Genomic DNA, 18,023 nt, shown 5'->3' with positions numbered 1-18,023 from the left:
TCCAGTGGCACCACTCAAAAGTTCAAGGAATGGCCCCCACGTCCCAACATATCTGCGTACATCATTATTGAGAGTGTAGCGTATTTTTTCAAGATGTAAACAAGAAGCCATGTTGTTCAGCCAGCATTTAAAGGAGGGAGGTGAGGCAGACTTCCACTCTGTAAGAATGACACGTTTAGCCACGACCATCCCAAAGGCCAGAGCCTCACGAACAGGCAGGGGCAGAGCAGAGCAGGAGTCAGAGACACCAAACAGAGCAGTGAGACAGTCCGAAGGTATCTGATGTTTGTACGCCGTTTGGTAAAGATTAAATATGTCAGACCAAAAGGTTGTTAAACGATGGCAGTGCCAGAATTGATGTCCAAGGGTAGCCTTGGGGTGTCCACATCGGTCACATGAACTTGGATGACTAGGGAATATTTTATTCAACCTTGCTTTAGAGTAGTGCAGGCGATGCACCACTTTAAACTGGATTAGTTGCAATCTGGCATTAATAGAGCAGTTTTTTATTCCTAACAGCACACGATCCCAAAGCGCAGTGGAAATAGTAACTCCCAAATCAATTGACCAGGCATCTCTGATATGAGTAGATGATGTTGGCATAGAGAAATCATTTACAAACAGTGAGATTAGACATCTGGAAGTGGGAGGTTTTATAAGAAGATCATAAAAAATATGCTGCGCTGAAAGCTGATTTGTGCTCAAAGCAAGTTGGTTTGCGAAACTCCTAGCCTGCAAATAACGAAAAAAATCATTTGGGGACAAATTGAATTTAGACTGTAACCAACACCTGGCTTTTGATCTCGAAACTGCAAAACTACTTCTGAACCGGAATACTTTATTTAATCACTGTGGACGTTTGCGTGTCAAATTCACTGTAGGGCAACAATAAGAAAGAAGACAGAAATAAATAAATCACAATATGTTCAACCTCAATGCAAAATGCTGCCATTCTCTTCTGCCTGAAATGTCTAAAGTTTCTTAGTTTAATTTGACTTAGGAATAGCACCATCAGTCCTACCTTCTGTTCAACTTCATATTGTAAAAAATAGCTAAAAATAACTTAATATATGTAAGCGTCTGTCTATATTTCAGAATTTAATAAAGGTTTGCAGATGTTGTTCCTGAAGTTCAGAAAGAGTTGTTTTTAATCAAATACTGGTCACCTTGAAGTCTCCAGCTTTTAATAGTTTCAATGTCTTTTTCCCCTTAATTCCTAATTTGCTCCTTACCATACTGTTAATTTTGTTTCCATGTATTTCTGTCTGAAGCCATTGCATGCTTATAGTGTAACAAAACTGTGTCTAGGAGACAGTATACCAAATATATTTTCTAAATGTATTATTCATCATATTGATCCATTTCTCTACATTTGCTGTTTGACCCTTATGTTGTGTTAGGTGAGGGTAAGACGTGTCCTCCAGGCCAGCAGTGGACGCAGTGTGTGGTCGGGGCTGTGACCTGTACAGACCTCACACTGAACCTCAGCAGGAACTGTACCCCCGGTTGCCAGTGTCCTCATGGGACTGTCCTGCAGGTCGGTCGAATCGAGTCACTTTATTTATAGAGCACATTTCAAACCTACAGCAGATGACCAAACTTACTCAAGAACTCCAAGAATATCCTGGGAGCATAGAATTAAATCATAGAAACAAAATCAATCAATTCAGAGAGGTTTGAAACCCAATGAATGAAAATAGTTTTTGAAATGGGTGTGAAATGGGGTACTAATGTGCTCATGAATTTTTTCCACACTTTCGGAGCGGCTACCTCAAAGGCCCAGTGTCCTCTGTTTTACTATATTGATCTGGAAACATCAAGAAGATAGCTGTTCTGTGTACCTTAGTGATTTAGCCAGGGTATGTATATTGGTAGGATAACTGTGAGGAGGTCTTGGGATGTCACTCTATGTAAATAATAATAATAAAAAAAAATCTAAAATGCACAGGCAGCCAGTGCAAAGGAAGCCCTTATGGGAGTCATGTATTATTGCTTGTGTGTACAAGTTAAAAGCAGGGCTGCAGCATTTTGGAGCATCTGCCGTCTGTGACACTCTAATGCTAATATACAGACTGATGCAGTAGTCCAGGGTGGATGAAATGAAGGCATGGAGGACATTTTCAAGGTCACCAAAAGAGAGGACCTGATTCACCTTTGCAATATATAAAAAAAAAAAAAGTCTGCTCCCAGGAAAGCATTTTTTTATTAAAGTTCAAACCATTTCATCTGTTCAAAAGTTCTGAAATGTGAGACTTCTGTTTTTTTCTTTATTCACTTTTAAAAGATTTAACGCCACCCAATACTTAAGTTCCTCTTACTCTAAAAACTGTGAAACGTTTTAAAGTAAGTTCTGGCAAAAAAAAAAAAAAAAATGTGATGCCATGCTTCCGAGAACCCAAAGGAAGCATGTAGAGGTCAAAAGGACATGTCTAAGAATTAGTTTCTGAGCAAAGAGAGATGAAAACTTGAAGCTAAGACATCACTCAGTCTAACTCTGAACAATGTAAACTTAGTGCTGTCTCAGGAATGTGATGTGCTTTAACACCAGACTGAAACATCTCAGTGATGGCACAATGATTTTCAAAAGCCTGAAGCTAGAAACTGAAAATGTTGTCCAGTATCTTGAACATAAAAGGCAATTTTAAAATGAGTCTAAAATGAGATAAAACTGTTGGGTTGAGATTAAGTACTGTTTGAATAGGCTCCACAACAGCATGCTTAAAAATCTTTTTTAAATGGTTCATCACCTTGGCCAGGAAGGAATGGCTCACAGGCTCAAAGTGATTAAATAGAGTAGAGCTAGAATTTGATGGTTGGTGGGGGCAGACATGCACCAATACCAGCACAATCCATGTTAATATGAAGGTTTAGCTCAAATGCTTTTATATTTTCAGGACGGTAAATGTGTGCTTCAGTCAGACTGTCGCTGTGATGTTGATAGAGAACCTTACAAACCCGTAGACACTGTGCCCAGAAACTGCAAGAACTGGTAGGACAATGCAGAATAAACCAAATCTAAGTGCCTGTTTTTGCTTCTGTTCATAAATAAACAAAGGGAGAGTAAAACTGATTATGTTTCATATGTTTTTCTATTTCAGTACCTGTGAAAGAGGAAAACTTATAAATTGCTCTCGAGTCAGCTGCAATGGTAGGAAGAACATCTTTCAATCTGAAAGTACTTTTACTTTTAACATTTAGAGGTTCCAGTGGGTACGTATTTTACACCCCAATCTTGTGTGATCTTTGTCTAGTGGATGGCCAGTGGTCAGCGTGGACTCCCTGGAGTCAATGCTCAGTGTCTTGTGGACCGGGTCTCCAGTCTCGGTACCGGTTCTGTTCCAGTCCCCAGCAATCTGGCAGTGGACTTCCATGTCTTGGTCCTCACCGCGAGGATCAAGTTTGCATCATTACCCCATGTGATCGTAAGTAAACCATGTATTAAATTTGTCATGAGAGTTTTAGCACGTTTGCTTTTAAGTTTTTTTGAGTTGAATCAGAAAATTACAGATTAACCTTATCAAGAACAACCAAGGAGACACTTCAGAGAGGGCCTGTTTTCCTTCACTAAAACAATTGATGGATTTACTGTCGCAATGAGCAACGCTAACCCTAACATTCATGTTTATGTGCTCTCAACATGAGATTTTTGTTTTTTTCTCATTATTATGTGATGGCTCTTTTTTAGTTGATGGGGGCTGGAGTCAGTGGAGTGACTGGACAGAGTGCAGCAAGTCCTGTGGTGGGGGGATTCAAAGCCGGAGGAGACACTGTGACAGTCCCACTCCTGAGGGGGATGGGAATTACTGCGAGGGGCTGGGAACCGAAGTTAGAGCCTGCAACACTGACCACTGTCCAGGTACTCTGACACAATGCAGGAAGTGAGATTGAACTCACAATCTACTGTATAGCTGTCTTAAGTCTAGAACTTTCTGCAAAGGATTTCTTATCAGTGTTACCATATGTCTATGTTCTAGTGCCGCCTTGTTCGAAGGTCCCAGGAACAGTTTTCAGCAGCTGTGGACCCTCCTGTCCTAGATCTTGTGACGACCTGTCAGTAAGTGTAGCCAAGATACATTTCTAGCCACAACTGAAACAACACAAGTGTATATTATATATTCTAGGTCTTTCAACATTATTCATGGTCTAATCTTTTAAGCCTTGCTCAAAGGTAATGGATATATTTAGGTCTGGAATTTGTCTTGTTCATTGAAATTCATGAATATGCTTTGGTAAATGGTAAACGATAAATGCCCTGTACTTGTTTAGCGCTTTATAAGTCCAGCAGACCCCAAAGCACTCCACACAACATTCAGTCATTCACACTCATAACTGTGGAGATGATGGTGGACTTTGGGAAAAGTCTCCCCACATTAGCTCTCCTTACCATGCTCAGCAACACCGTGTCTGCTGCAGAGAACTTGAGATTCCTAAGAACCACCCTTTCCTGGGACCTTACATGGTCCTTCACACATAGATACTGTTTAGGAGAAGACCAAGCAGAGACTGGACTTCCTACAGCAACCCAAGAAGTCCAACCTTCCACAGAAGCTGTTGGTCATCTTCTGCAGTTCTGTTAATCAGTCTGTCCTGTGACCATCAATCACTGTGTGGATGGGCACATCCACAAAACAAGGCAGGTCCAAACTGCAACAAACAATTAGGTCTGCAGAGAGGACCATTGAGTTTAGGGTTGTGAAAAGGGCAGCTAAAATCTCTGCAGACACCCACACATCCTGCACACAACATGTTAAGACGTTTACCTTTACCTTACGGTGTTCACTAAAACTAGCCACTGAAGAGACAGTTTCTTGGCCCAGGCTATCAATAATAAACACAATTACAATTTCAAAGCCTGAGTGGTCAGCTACACTTCTGTGGAACAAAATAAGTATACTTGCACTATCACGGTGTCACTTTTTGTTCTTTTTCTTTCCATAATACTTGAAAAAACTCATGAACATACAGCAGCTTTTTTATTGTAAACCAAATGTATGTATATTGTGAGTGCTGTAACCGAGGTCAAATACATTGATTATGCACACAGTCATGGTCAATAAATTAATAAAGAAATTAATAAAGTAATTCTGATTGTGCAGTGTTAATTTGCCTACTCATGTAGTGTTTTTCATGTAGAACAAAAAAAACTATATAGGTATTTACTTATGGTCTCATCTGACTAAAGCATCTTGTTTCACATGTTTTTGTGTCCCATGCCTGCTTTGTGACCAACTTTAAACTGAACTTTGTTCAGCAATGCCTTTCTTCTTCCAAATAGGCTAGACTATGGAGTGCACAACTAAAAGTTGTCATGTTGACAGCTTCTTTCCTCTGAGCTGTGGATTTTATTTAAGGGTGCTTGAGTAAAAGGGACTCAATACAGATGCAGATACATTTTCTCTCTTGTTTACGTTGAATATTAAAGTTGCGTGGTTCTAATGTGACAAAACAAGCAATGTACTCTGTACTTTAATTCTGCAAATGTAAACAAATATGTATAATAAGTTATTTCTATCACTCCCAGCACTGTGAGTGGCATTGTGAGCCCGGGTGCTACTGCACAGAGGGAAAGGTCCTGTCACGTAATGGGACGGTCTGTGTAGCGAGGGACGACTGTCCATGTTTGGACATAAACACTGGCCACCGAGTGGAACCAGGAGAGTCCACTGAGGCACCTGATGGATGCAACAACTGGTCAGAATAATGTAGACAAACCCGTGCACGTTCTGATGATTTATTGAAGATAAATCTGTATAAACACATCAGCTTTTTCGCTCTGTGTTGCAGCACTTGTGAGAGTGGCAAGTTCAACTGCTCCAAACAGCCTTGTCCAGGTGGGTAAAGTCACTTAAAAGGTACCTGTATGTGATCAACTCTCATACTTACTTCTATAATAAATAGAACTGATTGGTACGTCCATGTTTTCTAGTTTCTGGTGGGTGGTGTGAGTGGTCAGAGTGGACTCCCTGTTCCAGAACCTGTGGGGCAGAGTCGGTGTCCCGATACAGGAGCTGTAACTGTCCTGAGCCAAAAGCTGGGGGAGAACCCTGTCCTGGAGAACAGGAAATGCACAATGGGATTGGAGTTCAAATACAGCAACAGCCCTGCCCTATCATCACGTTCTGCCCAAGTAAGATAAAGATTTTTTATTTCTTTTGGCAATAAGAATTGTTGTCTTAATGCCAAAAAGAGCCCAACAGATTTTACTTTCACAAGCAGAGCCTTACCGCTTTCGCTATAGTGCTTTGCTTATGCATGCAAGTAGCTTTAATATAATTTATGCAGAGATTATTTCATGTTATATGGACACTAAAACAAGAAGGTAGAAGAGAAAAAAGGAGAAAAGGTGAAAAATAGAGGATATGAAAGGGAAAGAATGATACAACATCCTCAGTCTGCTTCTCCACCTGCAAAGAGAGATGTAAAATGAAAAGCACAACCAGCCAATAAAGTATTACAGCTACAATCAACCATTCCCTTGGTACCATCACTGAAGTATCTACAGTATCAATTAATACAACATGTATAAAGTGACAGCTGTAGACAATAATTGGGGTTTTCTGTAAGGAAGCGAGTCTGCAAGTACCTGGATCCAAGCACCTGTAGGTGTCCAGGAGAGTGAGCCTGCGCATGTAAGGTTTGTCCATGAGAAAAATACTCAATAGTGGTTGTGAAGAGTCTAAGACCCGCCCCCCAGAGCGCAGAGGCAGACGCCAGGGGAACCAAAACCCCACATGGCCAAAGGCAATTTCAGAGTAAAGGTGCTCAAGAGGGGCCAACACAGGAAATCAACCACCCCCACCCAAGAAAAGAGGAGAGACAGCCCCAAGGAAACCCACCAACAGCCACAACGCCGAAGCCATGGGGACGAGCCCGTGGACTCTCCCGGCAGCCAGCTATGCTGAAGCCGTTCCGGCCATGGGCCTCAGGGACCCAAGGCCCCAGGGGTGTCCCATCCCCCGGCTAGGAGCGAGCAGGTACCCGCCTGGGCACCCATCCCCGGACACCGAGCACCACCAATGCACCAGCGGGCCAAGGTGCCAGCCAGCGCAGGCGAGCAGGACGGGGGGGATGAGCTCCACACTTAGTGGAGACCTGAGATGATCTGGGAGAGGGGGCAGTACAAACCCAACCTGACAAATACACAAACAGAAAACTACATAGACAGTCTCATTCACTCATTCCCACCCTAGTACCCCCACATGCAAAAAAAAAAAAAAAAAAGGCACGCAGTACACACACTCACACTTACCACACACATCCTATATTCCCAGATCTAGGTGCCGGCACCCCAGCCCACAGACCCGGTAGGTGAACCTTAAAATCAAGATGGGGGGGCACCATCACAACCCGACCGACCCGGTTCATGCTCTGGTCTGGGAAAAAAAAGTAATATAGACATTAAATCACAGGGTTGAAACAAGAACTGGCAAGACAGTTCAGTTTTTGTTTTAAAGATATTTAGGGTGTTTTTTACTTAGCTTATGTCTCTCCAACTACTCTTTTTATCTCACAGAGTTCATTGTAATATGTTCTGCTAATTGTGTGATGATGTCATTCAGCAACTTTTAGGACAGCCAATAGCCTAATGAGGAGTAGGGAAAAGCAAAACTAGTATAGCAGTTTCAACTTCTGAATACTTCTATATGCAGTGAAATCAAAATGTATGCAGTACAATTTAGATTTTGTTCAAGATTTAAGAATCAAGCTTTATTTATTATATTAATTGTCCTTCTAACACAAATAGTTAAACCAATAAACACTAAAGCAAAATCATCTGCCAGCCAACCAGCAGTCTAAACATTAACGTCAAGCACAAAGAACCTAAAAAAAATTAACCCAGTTCATTAAATTTTCTTAACATTGTTTCTGATACATGTTTTCTATAAACAGAAATTGATTTTGTATTTGTACTTTCTTTCTCCAGACTTTTCCATAAACTGACTGTGTACACAGAAACACATCGTTCTAGTGCTTTAGTTCTGCAATTTGGTTTTACAAATATTTTACATAATTACTTTGCCTTTTTTCAAATGCCTTTTGGATATTACTTGGTAAACATTTTAAATGAACTTTGTACATCAGTTTTCAAAATACTGTTAACTAAATCACCAAATTTTAATAACTGTAATTCAAAGAATAATGGACTGGATGGATCTCTATATTTTCTTCCACTTACAACTCTTATTGATTTTTTTGGTTAAATGAAAACTGGTTTTATGTATGTTTTATATGTGTTTCCCCATATTTGTATGCAATAGGTCAGTATGCAATTATCCTAGCATTTTTTTGGTTTGCTAGCACCACCATGTTTTACTTTTGAAATAAAGTGTTAAATAAAGCGGTGTTACTTTTATGCCAGATTTAACGGGACACACACCTCCCGCAAAGTTGATCTTTTGTCACGTCAGTCCACAGAATATTTTCCAAAAGTCTTGGAGATCTGGAAAAATTAAGACGAGCCTAAAAACCCAAGATTTTCATCTTGGACCCCCTGCCATGCAGCCCAGTCTCTTTTTTATGGTGGACACATAAACTCAGACCTTAACTGAGGCACGTGAGGCCTGCAGCTCTTTGAATGATGTTCTGGAGTCTTTTGTGACCACTTGGATGAGATGTTGCAGAGCTCTTCGGGTATTTTTCGCCGGCCAGCGACTCCTGGGAAGGTTCAGTAGCTGTGGCAATATTCAAGCCTTGGTGTGGGTAGAGAAGGTGAACTCAGGTGTGATAATCCACAGTTATGTTTTAATAGGGAGAGGAAGCAGTTTTTCACACAGGGCCATGTGGTTTTGATTTTTTTCTCCCTTAATAGGAAAAATCTTAATTTAAAACTGCATTTTGCAATTACTGTACTTGAGTTGTCTTTGACTGATTTAAATTTGTTTGATGAGTGCTACAAAAGAATGTGTAGCACTCTCTGTTCTGCACATCTGGTCCTGCTTCTATCAGATCCATTTGGGGAAAGAAGGGACATTTAGCAGGACTTTCCAAGTTGACTACCAAAGGTTGGTTTTAGCCAATCACTGTGTTGTTACTGTTGTTACAAGCAGCAGGCGCCACGAAAAACCACAAGAAGGTAAGCTAGGCATGTCACTTCTTGCTGTTCTTCTTTCAAAGATGAACGTGGATTCTGACAAAACAGATATTTTAGCAGCAGGTACGCGTGCGTCCTCCTGTGCTGCCATAGGTTCAACTGTGAGCTTGGCAGCTCTTGCTTTCGACAATGCTGTATGTCCCGCCTTAAACCATAATACTGCAGCGTGATTGTGAACGCACAAATAGAATTCAGATTGCAGGCAGAGTTAGCTGGCTTGAGGTCTAGTAATATTAAAGCAAACCTAAAGTATACAATAATTAGTCTAACAATACATGTGGATAAAATCTACTAAGCAATTTCTGTCTTTCTTTTTTGGAATTTATATGGCAGTAATAATAAATAGTGATGCCAATTATAATATATATTTTAATCTAGACATTACAATGGCAACTGCTTTAATAAAAGACATTACTGGATAAACAGTTTATTGTTCATTCACATTAGATATATATCCCCCTTTACCCACCCTGTTGCCTATTTTACTTTTGCTTGTCCTCATGTTGGATATTTTTGCTTTCTCCTTCTATTCCACTGATAGTTCACGGTTCATGGAGTTCCTGGTCAGCGTGGTCAGAGTGTGATGTGTGTGCTGGGTCATCCATACGTACCAGACAGTGTAACAGTCCCCCTGCCAGATTTGGAGGCCTCCCCTGTCTGGGAGAGAGCCGGCAGAGTCGCAGATGCCATGACAACATCACTGTCTGCTCAGGTCAGCTCAATAAAAGGTCTTATCCTGACCGTGGATGCGTCTAAACGTGAATATTCTCATCGCGTTTGAGAAGCTGGCTGTACATCTGTTGTATAACACTATTCTGAGTGAATCTACCGCCTGTGATAAATGCATTCATTTGCGTTCTCAGACTGCGGTGGTGGTCAGGAAGAATGGCCGTGTGGGAAGCCGTGTGCTCGCTCCTGTTCAGATCTCCATGGTGACACAGACTGCTCGGACTCCCCTCCATGCAGCCGGACCTGCGGTTGTCCGGGTGACTTGCTGCTGCAGGACGGAGTGTGTGTGACCAGAGAGGAGTGCCGCTGCAAATATCACAACAGCTCCACCACCGGTGCGACACATCTGCTGTTTATGCAGAAATTGGAGTGAAGAATTAAAAGGAGAGTGCTGTGTTCGTCTCAGAAACATAAAACTGTGTATTTTTCCACAAAGATGGTTTGGATTCCAGTGATACATCATGGGTATGGCCAGGGGGATATGATTGGCTGTTTGCGAATCCGGGAGACGTCATCATCAGTGAATGCACAAACTGGTAAAGCTTTTCCTTCAAGCTGTAATGTTCTGTTGTTGTTTAGGTTATTTTCAGTTAGTCAACTTTTCTGTTTTAGGATTTATTTCTGTGCTGTGTTGTTTTGATTTGTGCTTAGTCTGCTTGTTGTCATCTAGTCTTGGTTTTATTTGCTTAGGGTTTTTCTTTATTAGTCTGTAGGTTCCTTCTATTGCTTTCACCTGTTTTGGTTAATTAGATCCGCCCTGTTTTCCTTTTCCGTTCGCCTATTTAAACCCGCCCTAGTTTTCTGTTTGTTGCCGGGATGTCTTGCTTTGCTTCCATTCACTCCGTCATTGGTAAGAACAGTCCAGCATTTATGATCAGTCTGTTTACCTGTCCGTCACCTGTTTTGATCTGTTTTTGTTATTTGAGTCTGCCCAAGATTTTCCTGTTCACTTGGATGCCAGCTCTGTACCTTTTTGTTTTCACCTGGACTGCCCATCTTCTACTTTAATAAATCTTTGGCATCAGCTCCGTGTCTGGCTCATATAGGATTCCTCCACAGAACGTCACAGTACATCCCGGCCAGTCAAATGAATCCTAAGCCGACACGTTTTTTCCGTTCTGGAGGAGCTATGCTATCCCAGACAGACTCTACACCCCCCCACCCCAGCCTCATAAGTCACTCACCGGAGCTCTCCGTTCGATCATCTTCACCGCGGTGTCTTCCAGACCCGGACGTCTTCCTGGAGGTCGACACGGAGGTAATCCGGAAGCTCCGTCCGGACCTGTTTCTGGAATCGATCCCGTTCCCATCTCTTGACGATGAGGCGCATGAATCGCCGCGGGCGTCGGCGGTCCCGTCTCGTCAGGAGAGATCGGAGTCCCCGCCAAGTCCGCCATCCCGCCACCGGAGGAGAAGACGGCGGCCTGTTAACCAGTCCTCCAGCCGTTCGGAGCAGCGATCGGCCGTTGCTTCTCAGCATTTGCCGGCTGCCCCGTCGGCGTCCTCGGCCGCTTCCTGTTCAGTGGATCGGGGCCCTCCACTTCCCTGTCCGAATCCGCCCACAGCTCCTCCTAGTGGCGCTGAAGAAGCTGATTACAAAGCCCTGGAGGACAGGATAAGGACATTTGCTCCCCTCATTAAACGCCTAAGGGAGGCTCTCTTCACCCATTATTCGGAGGAGCTGGAGCAGAGATTAAAGGTGGTGGAGGGGCATTATAGATCAGCCCTCAAAACATTCTACTGCCGACCTGGGTCTGTCACCGAGGGACCGGCCGACGCCTCGGCTTCTGGGTCTGTCACCGAGGGACCGGCCGACGCCTCGACTTCTGGGTCCGTCACCGAGGAACCGGCCGACTCCTCGGCTTCTGGGTCTGTCACCGTGAGTCTGGCCGACGCCTCGGTTCCCGTCAAGCCCTTTGAGGAGGTCCAGGAGGACCTGATTCTTCTGGCCAGCGACAAATTGACCCAGGAGGGTCCGTCGCCGGCATGCGACGTAAGCACCCAGGAGAGTCCGTCGCTGACGTCCGACGTGGGAACCCAGGGGGGTCCGTCGCTAACGTCCGACGTGGGAACCCAGAGGGGTCCGTTGCTGACGTCCGACGTGGGAACCCAGAGGGGTCCGTCGCTGACGTCCGACGTGGGAACCCAGGGGGGTCCGTCGCTGACGTCCGACGTGGGAACCCAGAGGGGTCCGTCGCTGACGTCCGACGTGGGAACCCAGAGGGGTCCGTCACTGACGTGCGACGTGGGAACCCAGAGGGGTCCGTCGCTGACGTGCGACGTTGGAACCCAGAGGGGTCCATCGCGGGCCTGCGACGTTGGAACCCAGGGGGATCCTTCGCTCTTCGGGCACCCAGGGCCTCAGAAGGGGATTCAACAACCGGGACCCCCTGGAGACCTAGAGCCTCATGGTGCTGTTTATAAGTCCAGACCCCAGATAGCCCTCATGGACAGCCAGCTCTGGGAGAGACTTTATTGGACGTCTCTTTCTGAGACCCTCCAGGGTTTGATTCTGAGACTCCTGGTGGCTAAGGGTCTGACTTTGGTGCCTGAAGCCTGTAGCCCGGGGCCTCCTGAAGCCTGCAGCCCGGGGTCTCCTGAAGCCTGCAGCCCGGGGTCTCCTGTAGTCTGTAGCCCTGTGGCCTCTGTAGTCTGTAGCCCTGTGGCCTCTGTAGCCTGTAGCCCTGTGGCCTCTGTAGCCTGTAGCCAGGCTCCCACCTTAGCAGCCTGTAACCAGGCCCCCACCTTAGCAGCCTGTAGTCAGGCTCCCACTATAGCAGCCTGTAGCCAGGCTCCCACTTTAGCAGCCTGTAGCCAGGCTCCCACCTCAGCAGCCTGTAGCCAGGCTCCCACTTTAGCAGCCTGTAGCCAGGCTCCCACGTTAGCTGCCTGTAGCCAGGCATTCCCTTCAGTCGCCTGTAGCCAGGCTTCCCCTTCAGTCGCCTGTAGCCAGGCTTCCCCTTCAGTCGCCTGTAGCCAGGCTTCCCCTTCAGTCGCCTGTAGCCAGGCTTCCCCTTCAGTCGCCTGTAGCCAGGCTTCCCCTTCAGTCGCCTGTAGCCAGGCTTCCCCTCCAGTCGCCTGTAGCCAGGCTTCCCCTCCAGTCGTCTGTAGCCAGGCTTCCTCTTCAGTCGCCTGTTGCCAGGCTCCTTCGTCGGTCGCCTGTCGCCGGGCTCTTTCCTCCGTCGCCTGTAGTCAGGCTCCTTCGTCTGTCGCCTGTAGTCAGGCTCCTTCGTCTGTCGCCTGTAGTCAGGCTCCTTCGTCTGTCGCCTGTAGTCAGGCTCCTTCGTCTGTCGCCTGTAGTCAGGCTCCTTCGTCTGTCGCCTGTAGTCAGGCTCCCCCTTCGGTCGCCTGTAGTCAGGTTCCTTCGTCTGTCGCCTGTAGTCAGGTTCCTTCGTCTGTCGCCTGTAGTCAGGCTCCGTCGTCGGTCGCCTGTAGTCAGGCTTCCCCTTCGGTCGCCTGTAGTCAGGCTCCCCCTTCGGTCACCTGTAGTCAGGCTTCCCCTTCGGTCGCCTGTAGTCAGGCTCCCCCTTCGGTCGCCTGTAGCCAGGCTCCTTCGTCCGTCGCCTGTAACCAGGCTCCTCCGTCCGTCGCCTGTAGCCAGGCTCCTTCGTCAGTCGCCTCTAGTCAGGCTCCTTCGTCAGTCGCCTGTAGTCAGGCTCTTTCCTCCGTCGCCTGTAGTCAGGCTCTTTCCTCCGTCGCCTGTAGTCAGGCTCCTTCGTCAGTCGCCTGTAGTCAGGCTCCTTTGTCAGTCGCCTGTAGTCAGGCTCTTTCCTCCGCCCCCTGTAGTCAGGCTCCTTCGTCAGTCGCCTGTAGCCAGGCTCCTTTTTCAGTCGCCTGTAGCCAGGCTCCCGCACTGGGAACCAGTGACCAGGCGCCGCCGCCTGTAGCCGTTAACCAGGCGCCGCCGCCTGTAGCCACTAACCAGGCGCCGCCGCCTGTAGCCACTAACCAGGCGCCGCCGCCTGTAGCCACTAACCAGGCGCCGCCGCCTGTAGCCACTAACCAGGCGCCGCCTGTAGCCACTAACCAGGCGCCGCCGCCCGTAGTCTTTAGTCCGGCGCCTCCTTTAGCCTGTAGTCCGGCGCCTCCTTTAGCCTGTAGTCCGGCGCCAGGTTCTGTTTTCTTCCTCTCCAGACCCCGCCGACGGCCTCCGAGGTTTCTGGTCCGTCGACGGCCGTCTGTCACCTTGATCCGCCGACGGCATCCTGGACGTTCGCTGGAGAGCCTGTCGCGCCGGGGCCGTCCGCCGGAGAGCCTGTCACGCCGGGGCCGTCCGCCGGAGAGCCTGTCACGCCGGGGCCGTCCGCCGGAGAGCCTGTCACGCCGGGGCCGTCCGACGGGACGACCGCCGAAGAGCCTGTCACGCCGGGGCCGTCCGACGGGACGACCGCCGGAGAACCTGTCACGTCTGGGTCGCCCGCCGGTACAACCGCCGGAGAACCTCTCACGCCGGGAACGTCCGCCGGAACGTCTGTCACGCCGGGGCCGTCCTCCTGGACGCCCGCCAGAACGTCTGTCACGCCGGGGCCGTCCTCCTGGACGCCCGCCGGAACGTCTGTCACGCCGGGGCCGTCCTCCTGGACGCCCGCCGGAACGTCTGTCACGCCGGGGCCGTCCTCCTGGACGCCCGCCGGAACGTCTGTCACGCTGGGGCCGTCGCCCGGGCGACCGCCGGAGAACCTGCCACGCTGGGGCCGTCATCCGGGACGCCCACCGGACTCTTGTTGTTTGTCTGGCGCCCAGTTTGGGTTGCTCTTGTTTAGTTTTGTTCTGTTTTGGACTCTTGTTTTGGTTGTTCTTTTTTCTGACCCTCCTGCCTGTAGCCCCCTCCACCCGCCCGGTCAGACTTTTATTTAGTTTTCTTTGTAGAGACATTTAAGGGCGTCTAGAATCCGCCCTTGAGGGGGGGGCTCTGTAATGTTCTGTTGTTGTTTAGGTTATTTTCAGTTAGTCAACTTTTCTGTTTTAGGATTTATTTCTGTGCTGTGTTGTTTTGATTTGTGCTTAGTCTGCTTGTTGTCATCTAGTCTTGGTTTTATTTGCTTAGGGTTTTTCTTTATTAGTCTGTAGGTTCCTTCTATTGCTTTCACCTGTTTTGGTTAATTAGATCCGCCCTGTTTTCCTTTTCCGTTCGCCTATTTAAACCCGCCCTAGTTTTCTGTTTGTTGCCGGGATGTCTTGCTTTGCTTCCATTCACTCCGTCATTGGTAAGAACAGTCCAGCATTTATGATCAGTCTGTTTACCTGTCCGTCACCTGTTTTGGTCTGTTTTTGTTATTTGAGTCTGCCCAAGATTTTCCTGTTCACTTGGATGCCAGCTCTGTACCTTTTTGTTTTCACCTGGACTGCCCATCTTCTACTTTAATAAATCTTTGGCATCAGCTCCGTGTCTGGCTCATATAGGATTCCTCCACAGAACGTCACATCAAGCTTTATTATCTCAAGTCTTTCAAACGACAACAAACTCATTGGTACTTTGAACTATTCAGTGGACTGCCCTAATACCAGTTCCTCATCTTTCTCGATTCGCTTCTTTGCTTTTCAGCTCCTGTAAGGCGGGGGTTTTGCAGTGCCAGTCAGTCCCTGGTTGCCATGTGGACGGGGGCTGGGGCCAATGGGGAGCCTGGACCGGGTGCTCTCTTCCTTGTGGTGGAGGAGTCACATTTAGGAGGCGTCTGTGCAACAACCCTGCCCCTCAGGGTGGAGGCAGAGGTTGCCTGGGTGTAGCTGAGCAGCAGATAGACTGCAACAAGCAACCGTGCACAGGTAGCCATCTGCTGTCGGTCCACATTAAGCTTTAACTAATAAAACTTGTGTACAAAGCTGATCTTTATACATATAAAATGAGCAGAGCGGTGAGTGCAAAATATTGCACACAGGAGTATATTTTATTCTTAAATGAGACATATAATCAAGGTCTTTCTTCTGTTTTGCAGAATGTCTGCTGATAAAACAACTTTTACTTTATTTAGAAAAAAACTATTGTCTCTAAGACAACGTTTAACAACAGAAATGATTTATTAAAACTGGTTTCGTGCGACCTGGGTGCAATCTGGAGTGATTACCTGAAAGATTAGATCTTCCTCTTTCTTTGACAGCAGCTCCAAACTGCCAGCAGTAGATGCAGTTTATTCATTTAAATGGGGCGGACCAAATCTGTGTTTTACTTCTTATTCTCTGTGGACGCAATCTTTGATGATCAGATGCAACATGCCCACTTTGTGTTCTCGCAGTTTTCTTTCTGTCGACACAATTCAGTGGTCCTTATTTGGAATCTTTGAAAATCACGCCCTAAGAGTTTAAGTCAAAGCGTTATGTTTTTTATTCCAGGAGTCATGTTTTTATCTCGCCTCGTTTTGTAAAAATCTCTCTGTCTTTGTTTTCAGACTCGGTGGGCCCTTGGCTGCCCTGGTCTCAGTGGTCTGCATGCTCAGTCAGCTGTGGTGGGGGGCAGCAGTCCCGCTCTCGTGTCTGCACTTCTCCACCTTGCCACGGTATCAGTCGCCAAAGCAAAATGTGCAACACACAAGTCTGCCTTGGTGAGTTTGAGTTTTCTGTGCATTAGTTGACCCATTGGCTTGTCTGTCAGCTCTCAGGGTGAATAAGGTCTTGTGAGGAATAGCAGTGTTCTCCTGTGAGGTTCCTTAAGGTTCTGTTATAGGCTAAAGGACAGAAAGCAAGCAATAATTGAAAGAAAAGTTACTCCAACTGAGAACAGATAAAGTGGAGACATTGCTCATTACCTCTAATGACATGACTCTTTAAATCAGTGAAAGCCAAATGTTAAAGGCTGCTCATTTAAACCTCTGAAATGTGGGTACTGCCTTGACGACTTAATGTTACTTGAGTATCATTTCAAAGAGCTGATACAAACGCTCTGATGAACCATATTTGTGGATTCTAATTAAATTGTAGCATCCTAATAACAATTTTTCCTGTTTTGCTAACATATGTTTTTGGACTGTCTTCAGCTTGTGCTTCAGACTAAATGGCAAAAATTTTGTCTGCTGCAAATGGAAGAGCCCAGGTCACTTTAGTTTAGGCTTCCCACTGGTTACCCTTTCATTTTAGAATTCATTCAAATATTTTGTTCCAACTCTTGAGGATTGATGCAAATAAGCTTCCAGTTAAACTTAAGACCTGTTGAAAGCTTACTCTATGTTTTGTAGTGATCATTAGGTCAAACACTGATACATCCGTTCTGTGTACAACTTATGGGCAACTATCTCTCCAGTCAGTAGCCCCGGGGCTTCCTTTACATGGACAAGCCTTCAGTTTGATATTTAATTTTTATGTTTCCAGGTTTAGATATTTGTTAATTCTGTTAATTTTATTCTTCTTTTTTGGTGCATTTGTGGTGTAGCGGGTAGTGCGACCCATGTTTGGAGGCCTTTAGTCCTCGACACGGTCGACCCGGGTTTGAATCTCTCCCCTTTTTCCACCCCTTCCTGTCAGTCTACTGTGAAAAAAAGCAAGCCACTAGAGTTGCAAAAAATAAAAAAATGTATTCTTCTTTTTAAATAACTTAATTCATTTAAATTGTGTTTATGCACATTTTCTGATGCTGCATTTCATTTTTCAGCACTTTGTGAGTCTTTGAAAAGTTCTCCAAAGATAAACTTTAGAAAGTGACTTACTTGTGTTTGTGGCTGTTTTTTCCTTCTTCTTTTTTTTTTGCATGGCGTTACGAAGATGTGGGCTGTCCCCCGGGGAAGCTGTACAGGGAGTGTGAACGTGGAGAGGGTTGTCCCTTCAACTGCGCTCAGGTCAGCGGCAGAGAGGGCTGCTACGCTGACAGCTGTGAGGAAGGCTGCCACTGCCCCCCACACACCTACCAACACCGTGGGACGTGTACACCGGTATGTTCGGAGCCACCGTGAGCCGGGCAGTGGAGGACAGGTTAAGACTAGGCACACATTACAGAACCGACCCTTCGTGGTCTGTTGTGTTTCAGGAGTGCCCATGTCTGGTGGATAAGGAGCTCCTGGCCTCCCTGCAGAGTGTGTCAATCACACCAGTATCATATCTGCTCTCCAGCAACATCTCAGAAGGGATGGAGCTCATGTCTGGAGATACATTAACGCATGATTGCAGCACCTGGTGAGCAGAGCGTTCTGGGGTTAATTATAGATTTACTCTTTACATCTTTAGATCTTCCCTAAAATTATGAAGAACATTTCTTTTAAAGTCCATTTCTTCTACT

The 18,023-nt window shown here is 46.3% G+C and overlaps 1 protein-coding gene across 1 annotated transcript in view; it reads left to right on the top strand.

Moving 5' to 3' along the window:
• scospondin (subcommissural organ spondin) overlaps window positions 1–18,023 on the top strand; it is a 151,229-nt gene that overhangs the window by 86,842 nt on the left and 46,364 nt on the right. The window contains exons 69-84 of the mRNA XM_036125764.1: window positions 1,401–1,537; window positions 2,895–2,989; window positions 3,099–3,148; window positions 3,252–3,422; window positions 3,686–3,856; window positions 3,975–4,054; window positions 5,522–5,691; window positions 5,785–5,831; window positions 5,927–6,127; window positions 9,633–9,803; window positions 9,955–10,155; window positions 10,257–10,356; window positions 15,366–15,586; window positions 16,207–16,359; window positions 17,513–17,679; window positions 17,775–17,920. Coding sequence (XP_035981657.1) covers window positions 1,401–1,537; window positions 2,895–2,989; window positions 3,099–3,148; window positions 3,252–3,422; window positions 3,686–3,856; window positions 3,975–4,054; window positions 5,522–5,691; window positions 5,785–5,831; window positions 5,927–6,127; window positions 9,633–9,803; window positions 9,955–10,155; window positions 10,257–10,356; window positions 15,366–15,586; window positions 16,207–16,359; window positions 17,513–17,679; window positions 17,775–17,920 — 2,281 coding nt within the window. The remainder of the gene's footprint in view (window positions 1–1,400; window positions 1,538–2,894; window positions 2,990–3,098; window positions 3,149–3,251; window positions 3,423–3,685; window positions 3,857–3,974; window positions 4,055–5,521; window positions 5,692–5,784; window positions 5,832–5,926; window positions 6,128–9,632; window positions 9,804–9,954; window positions 10,156–10,256; window positions 10,357–15,365; window positions 15,587–16,206; window positions 16,360–17,512; window positions 17,680–17,774; window positions 17,921–18,023) is intronic.

The sequence above is a fragment of the Fundulus heteroclitus genome, chromosome 21 (assembly GCF_011125445.2).
Source record: "Fundulus heteroclitus isolate FHET01 chromosome 21, MU-UCD_Fhet_4.1, whole genome shotgun sequence".
Taxonomy (NCBI): domain Eukaryota; kingdom Metazoa; phylum Chordata; class Actinopteri; order Cyprinodontiformes; family Fundulidae; genus Fundulus; species Fundulus heteroclitus.
Note: the sequence above shows the minus strand (reverse complement) of the source record. Positions and strands in the feature narration are given on the sequence as shown.